This window comes from Glandiceps talaboti, chromosome 10 (genome assembly GCF_964340395.1).
Source record: "Glandiceps talaboti chromosome 10, keGlaTala1.1, whole genome shotgun sequence".
NCBI lineage: Eukaryota > Metazoa > Hemichordata > Enteropneusta > Spengelidae > Glandiceps > Glandiceps talaboti.
The window spans coordinates 12675001-12682855 of NC_135558.1; the positions used below are offsets into that span (position 1 = coordinate 12675001).

At 37.8% G+C, this 7855-nt stretch overlaps 1 protein-coding gene across 1 annotated transcript in view; it reads right to left on the reverse strand.

The window, feature by feature from the left end:
- Nucleotides 1-2127, reverse strand: part of LOC144441179 (uncharacterized) — a 13023-nt gene extending 10896 nt beyond the window's left edge. The window contains exon 1 of the mRNA XM_078130728.1: nt 1808-2127. Within this exon, the coding sequence (XP_077986854.1) occupies nt 1808-2094 (287 nt within the window). The 5' untranslated portion in view covers nt 2095-2127. The remainder of the gene's footprint in view (nt 1-1807) is intronic.
- Between the last annotated feature and the right edge of the window lie 5728 nt (nt 2128-7855).

Genomic DNA, 7855 nt, shown 5'->3' on the forward strand with positions numbered 1-7855 from the left:
ACGTCATTACAGTCTAGTCAGGACTCCAGTTGTCAATGATTTATCTCAGTTTAGTAGACCAGTGGCATGTATGTATGTATTTCTTGTGAAAACACTTTTGTAATAATGTACATTCTGTTGAGTTCATCAATACATTTGACATTCCAGTTCTTCACTTGTAGTAAACAAAATCGGTATGATGGAATACATGTGCATGGACGAAAAAAAAGTTGTGTCTCTCGATCTTATTTCATAACTTTTGGTTCTATAGGTAGCTGTAATAATTATAGCGTCATTTTTCTAGCTTTAATTTTTTTTTTTATAGCTTTTTATCGTTCGAGGTGTGCACGGAAAACTACCGTTTGATTTGCATTTAAACAACAGAAGAAAAAAAGCTCAAAAATGATATGCAGACATCATGCCTATTGCTAGTGGCAGTGAAGTAACTATAATGGCAAAGTGGCCTTGTTTACCATTATAAACAGCTTCCCTTGCACAATGACCAAGGTTATGTTTATTTTTCAACGATACACATTGATTGGAAGTTGTCCTTGCTTCATCAAATGACTCCATCTAGCACGTACCCTTAGTTTTATTATTTAATACCTCCTGACAGGATATTTAATATTGAGTTAATTTTTCCAATGAAAATTCAGTCCTTAAAAGAGGGTCCACAGTTTTGATAACGTACAGACCATTTCTAAATGTAAGCATAAGGTAGGAAGGACTGGGGTAGGAAGGACGTCCTTCCTACCACAGTGAATGATGTAAAGCAATATATAGTCGCTCAAGGGCGTTTGGCCTATGAATAGTAAACTTACAGGTACTAGTATACTACCTCCAAGCTGAAGAGTTTGTGGTAAAAATATTATAATTTTATATGACAAAGTAAGTATATATTGCTTGGGGGGGGGTCACATTATATAGTATAAAAAGGCCTATCCCCAGTATGAACGAGTCGCAAATATCCTCCCGTCATCGGCCCTGTCATGTCATCATCATCGCGAATTAATTCGAACTGTTATCCCAGGCACTAAATCCTGCCAAGACCACAGTGCGGCCAGGGTGTGGAAATATGCGCTCCGAGAGGTCCTACACGTCACGGAGACGCGTCGGAGGTCTCGGAACGCAGATCCAGAGCTAGAACAGGTGTAAACGATAAACAACTCGTAGTAGGCCAGCCCATGAATTGAAGTATCTCTGATCCATGGCCAGTAGATAACTTGATGTTCATACATTTTCCAAGCCAAGCAAACATTACAGTGGGTATTGCTAGCAAACTTTATACTTTCGTCTTTTTCAATCAAGAAAATGGACAAATTTGATTTGACATAAACATTGTTTGTTCATACACAGCTGGAAAAAAGAACGTGGCAGATCCTAACGACATTTGGCTTACCCACTCCTACATATGTGCAATCTGATTAAAATCTGATTGGTGAAAGTTGCTAAATGTTTTATTTACTTCTATTTCCATCGTTTTGTGACGTTTGTTTTTGTTTCGAGTGATCACCGTCTTCGCAAAAAGGGAAGGCGGCGCAGCGATTACTCGGAACAAAAACAACGCCACAAAACGATGGAAATGGAGGTAAATAAAGCATTTAGCCGCTTCCATCACATCAGATTGGCATATGTGCAACCACAGACAGTGAATAATTTCTTCTTGTCTGTGGTCTGTGGTGCAAATCACACACTTTGGCTATTGTCAACATTGATGATGTGACACGAGAATACATATTAATACATTGAAGCGGACTGCTGACACCACCAGTTCCTCAGTGAAATCGAACTGCAGTCAACCGCTCTCCCGCAACCATAAATTACTTACTTTTTAGTAAGACAGGGAAAGTCTGTCACCAGTCCTCGAAAATTTTCTTCTTCTGTGTAGTCCGGTAGTTCTATCTGTGGTAACGCCGAGCTCACGCTCCTGTGTTGGGAGGAGTTGAAAGAACTTGCCTTGAAAGCGACAGCTGTGTTATGGTAGTTTTTATGATGTACCTTTGGTGCCTGGTTCGCACTACAATCTGCGCACTTTGTCGTGACCACTTCGAATTCATGAGTAACTTTCAACAAATTTCTTATAGCCCCTCTGTGGATAACCCGTGTGCCAAACATCTTTCACGATCTATCGAATGCCGAAAGGGTTACTTGTCTGTGGTTTTATTGTATAGTTTCTGCAGAGTCACTCCTCTTTTAAATATCACGAACAAATCCCATGTCTGACCTCTACGCAACTGATCACGTGAGGAGTGCGTGCTGCGTTCAGCTTGCAGGACGACGTACATATGTAATACATCATTTACATGACTCACATGAATAAAGAGGGAAGCCCTATTGGTATTACTATTTCATCATCATTTCACTTGTAATGGTTTTCGCCCAGTCAAAGTTCAATTGAAAGGTAAACACATCTGGGGCCACAGTCACGCCTATATTATCATATAAATTACATACGGCAGAGTTTGAAAATTGTAACACCCATATACATTTTCATGGAAGTGAGTCGATGATACTTCGATCGCGAGTTGCGATCGACTCCGTCGCTCTCTATTCGGCCTGACGGGGCCGGGGACGGTCTCAGTCTAGCCCCGTCTACACGGCACTTAACATCCTATCTGAGGTAGGATTCAGGATAGTTTGAAGCCCGTGTAGACGCAAACGCGTGCTGAACCTGTCCTGACTTAGGACACCTTTGAGAGGTTTCCTGAAACCCTCCTGCTATGTAATAGTTAGGACGGAACGCGCGACATCTACGCCGCAACCTTCCTATGTGTATAGACACAAACCTACCTCAGGCAGGACTTGGGACTGCCTCAGGTAGGACAACCTACGTGTAGATGGGTCGTAGTTCACCGCTGTCATAGTTCTCTATATTCCAGCAACTTGACGAGCGCCTGTGCTGTTGTGAACCGAATGAAATAAAAATAACGCCAGGAGTGTTGTAGCACTTTGTTTTAAATGTTTATCCACAAGTCATGCTGATCATGATATGACCAACCTTATACGCTACCTATCAATACTATCATAAAATATACACCGTACTTTTAATGTTGCTATGGTAGTATCGTATTTTTTTAGGTAACTATAACTAATTTGGTATATTTTAAATGTTTGTCCTCCCTCCCTATCTCCCCCCTCCCCCCTCCCCGCCACACACTCTCTCTCCCTCCCCCCTCCCCCCCCTCTCTCTCTCTCTCTCTCTCTCTCTCTCTCTCTCTCTCTCTCTCTCTCTCTCTCTCTCTCTCTCTCTCTCTCTCTCTCTCTCTCTCTCTCTCTCTCTCTCTCTCTCTCTCTCTCTCTCTCTCTCTCTCTCTCTCGGAAAATGACTTTGCCCGGTATTCTGACACGTACCCATAATCTAAATTAATAATAGGTGGCGATAGAACATAATATATTGCTGACGATGCGACATATTTGTCAGGGAGTGATGAATATTCAATTGACATGCCATTGACAATTATGAATTCTTTTAACAAAGAAATAAATGAATATGGCAGAGAACTTTTGGCCTAAATGGATATATTTTAGATCTGTGACTCGTAACAGATATTTGCAAGACCACCGGTGTCCGTATCGTAAATGGTAGACTGTTTACAGATATGATAGTAGCTATTTCATGTTGGTTGGTGATGACTGTAGTCGTCAACCAGTAAGAGGGGACTCGAGTTAGCATAGTTGCTGAATATTAGGACACCTCACGCGGCAAGATTGGGACAGTAATTTCAGTAAGTATATGGTGCAAGGAACTTGAACGATCTTCGGTTATAGCCAAAACAGTCTGTCTGTCTGTCTATCTATCTGTCACTATCTGTCTGTCTGTCTGTCTGTCTGTCTGTCTGTCTGTCTGTCTGTCTGTCTGTCTGTCTGTCTGTCTGTCTGTCTGTCTGTCTGTCTGTCTGTCTGTCTGTCTGTCTGTCTGTCTGTCTGTCGGTCGGTCGGTCGGTCGGTCTGTCTGTCTGTCTGTCTGTCTGTCTGTCTGTCAAAATCTGCTGAAGGTGCTCAGTGAAGACTAACGGACGTTAAAGCACAACAGCTGTTAACAATCTGTTGCTGTTTTACCAGATGAATGAAATATTGAGGATTGTATGACTTGTGTATATTTAACTTGTTTTCAGTTTACCGTTAACAACCTTTGTTTGAGATATAACAACCATACAGGAACCAATAAAAAAAATAACAAACTACATATGCGACACTGAGATTGCAAGATGTCAATTTATTTTTACATTTTGTCCATTATGAAATGAACTATATGAACTCATGTAGACGCAGACACTATGTTTTGACACCTACCTAAACATTCGATGTCTGCACGGTGGCACCTTAGTTTCATTTAGACAGAATGTCACAAGAAACGGTAGACATTCAGTCATGTTTTCTTGAAGTGTACAAACAAATGTACATCATGTATTTTTCCGATATTGTTTCTGCATGGTTGTATTAAACTAAGTCGGTGAACGGTAGCTAAAACTGGCTGCATATAATAATCACCAAAGATTAGGCATAGTAACATATTAATTTGATTATCAGTTTTGTAACGTATTTGATTTTCTGAATATAGTAATTACAATAAAAACAGTATTAAAGTTATGATTAAGATTTGTAACAGAACATAACATCCTTTTATTTCATTTAAAGAAAATATTTGTGTTCACTCATGTAATGTAATGTAATGTAATGTAATGTAATGTAATGTAATGTAATGTAATGTAATGTAATGGGTTGCCGTTATGTATGTATATTTCAAATTTATATTGTGTTGTACAAAAACAGAATAATATTTTTGTAACGTATATCTTGATGAAGAAATATGTGTAGGCAGACATACTTGTGAGTTTGTATGGTTATATCAGCTCATTTGATTATAACGTAGTCTATGGATGTTACAAAAAAAATGAAATAAAAGTTACTTTAAGTTTGAAATTTGTAAATAGTGGTTGGCTATATATATATATATATGGTTTTATTGATATATAATACACATATACGTATAAAATAAAGGTTGAACATATTAATACTAATATTTAAGTTTGAGTTTGAACGTTACTTTACTCAGAAAATATACACAGAATTCATATTTTTAAAGCATTCGATAGCACTGAATATTTTCCATTGTTATACTTGATTGAGCAGTGGATTTATAATGAACAAGACAAGTTTACTTTTGTTTTACATTTAATTAAATTTGATATATTTGTGAGTTTGTATGATTATATCAGCTTATTTGATTGTGGAAGTGACATATGCATGCAGCGATAATCTAGATGGTGAACCCTCAAATTTCTTAAATTATCTGAAAATATCCCAGAAACAAATATTAGTACGACAAAGTAGAGAGCTCTTAAGAACTGTGTTCTTTAGGGCACTAATCTCTTAATCTTGTTCTACTATTCACAATGTTGACTTTAAACGTTTTGCTAGCATGGACAACACATTTGAATTGCTATGATTGTAACATTTGGTTTCGTTAAGCGTAATGTTTTAATTGTTATAACCTTGAATGCAATTTGTGTTTTAATTAATTGTTATAGTACACTAGATAATAAATGGCATTGGCGTTTTTTGACAGAAGTAAGTACACCTTTAATTTGAATTTTATCTAACTATTAAAAAAAAAATAATCTAAATGTGTATGACTATGTGTACAAAGATAACACACAATCTTTTTAAAAGAAAAACACCGAATACATCCAGACGAAGTATTTTATTTTACGTAATTTAGGAAATGTGTTTTTATTTAAAGAAGGTGGTCATATGGCGGAAGAAAACAGTTTTCATTGACTAAGACTTAGATTGGTATCAAGATCAGAGGAATGTGATAGAGATGTTTTAGAGTTGACAACTGACTTCTGTTAATCTGTTATTGTAATGTAATGTAATAAATTTGGTATGGGTTGAACACTGGACTACGTCGTAATTTTGTTCGTGGTTTGAAAGTCTTGAATCCCTCATGGTAAATGGCCATATTTGAAGTTAAAATTAATCTTTACAGCATAACTCAAAAACTGCAAGACCTAGAGACCCCATTCAACTTGAGCGAGTAACATTGACCGTAAGGGTTGATGACTGAATTGCTACTGTCGAAACTAGAATTTGGACTCGAACTAGTACATTGCCTTCTTCTTGACAATCCTTTACCGCTCGACATTGTAACTGACAGGCAGGTCACGCTTAAAGGATCGTGACGTGGATATTATGTTTGACCATGGCACCACCACTAGTAGTTCCGCCGAAAGGGCAAGTGGGCAATGAAGACGTACGTAATTCGTAATGAATTAGCAAACCAGCCATCTGAATTGAATTTATTTCTTATCAATTTCTTTAAATCGTGCCCAAATTTTAGACAATTTGAAGTGAAAAATTATTTCCTCACTATGTGGAAAGATATCCTCAAAATACGGTATAATTCTTACGTGTCGTCCCCATCTTGGGTCAAGTCAGGTCAGGTCAGGTCGAGGCACCCTGGGTTGCATAATCGAACGCACCGTACCCTACGACTTCATACGAGAGACATGTGTCAAGTATACTTCCATGTTATTTCATGTGTCAGGCAAAATTCTAGTTTCGACAGTAGCAATTCAGTCATCCATTACGAATTACGTACGTCTTCATTGCCCACTTGCCCTTTCGGCGGAACTACTAGTGGTGGTGCTTCAAGTTCAGATTCGGGCTCGAGTACTGTTCGTGGTCCTTCGACTAGTACGTGGGATACAGCTCACTACCATAGATTGAATTTCGATTTGCACAAGGGCAGACATTTTGTTTCACAAGACATTGTTGCAAGTTACAACAAATCTGTAAAGGATGTCATATGTACAACGTGTACTGGATATAATATTTGACCCCTCGCCAACGTTAGATGAAACCGTAGAATTAGACGTAGACACACTACAAGATGGAGGCATTGAGAAGTCGACAATAAAAGAGTGGATAGGTAATGTTCATTGTGCCTGTCTACATTTGTAATATCATACTGTAACTAGGCAAAGCCCATAACCTCGCACAGGGTAGATCATTTGTGACTGGCTGCCTCACAATGATATTGTAGATACATGCATGGTCCAGGTCATCATGTTATATGGTTAGCCAAAAATGAAAGTTACTCGTCCATTGGGGTGGGGGGTGGTGTCAGAAGTTGAAGTTGACAATTTTTACCATCCGTAAGGGTACAGGAGGTATTAAAATGTCTGTCTGTCTGTCTGTCTGTCTGTCTGTCTGTCTGTCTGTGTGCATGTGTGTCTGTCATTATTTTGTAAAAATCAGCTGGCTCAATTGTAATGAAATTTGGAACATATAATCTTTAGATAGGGTAATGGCTCAACCTGATTAGGTTTTGAGCCAGATCTGTTAATGTTTAATTAGAGAAATTTGCATATTAATGAAATCTACTAATTAAGAAAAAGCAATATCTTAAGACTGCATACTTCAATTTCAATAAAAATTAGTATATTCATCAAACATAAGAAAATACATTTGTCCTACAAAATTTGTTGATGTACTGTAAAGTGTTAAGACAATATGAATTAATATAATTACACTATATGAATTTGAGTAAACTTGGAAGGCTGCCCTCAGCGGCCGGTCACTGTCAATGCTGTTGGTTTAAATATTATGACAGATGTGGTGTCTAGTCTGCCCAAATTAGTGGTTCGAGCAGACCAAATCCGAAATGTTTGGTGAATATACAAATACTATAATATTTTTAGATCTCCCCTTTGACTCTAGTCCAATAAATTTACAAAATAAAAACATGTACATTTATATGTAACTTGTACCACATGGACTGGCAAGCATGCAATTGACTGATCATGGAGGTGTTTAAATTTAGATAAGAGGAGAAGAATGGACAATATGTCTTTATTTAGTCTGTAAAGAG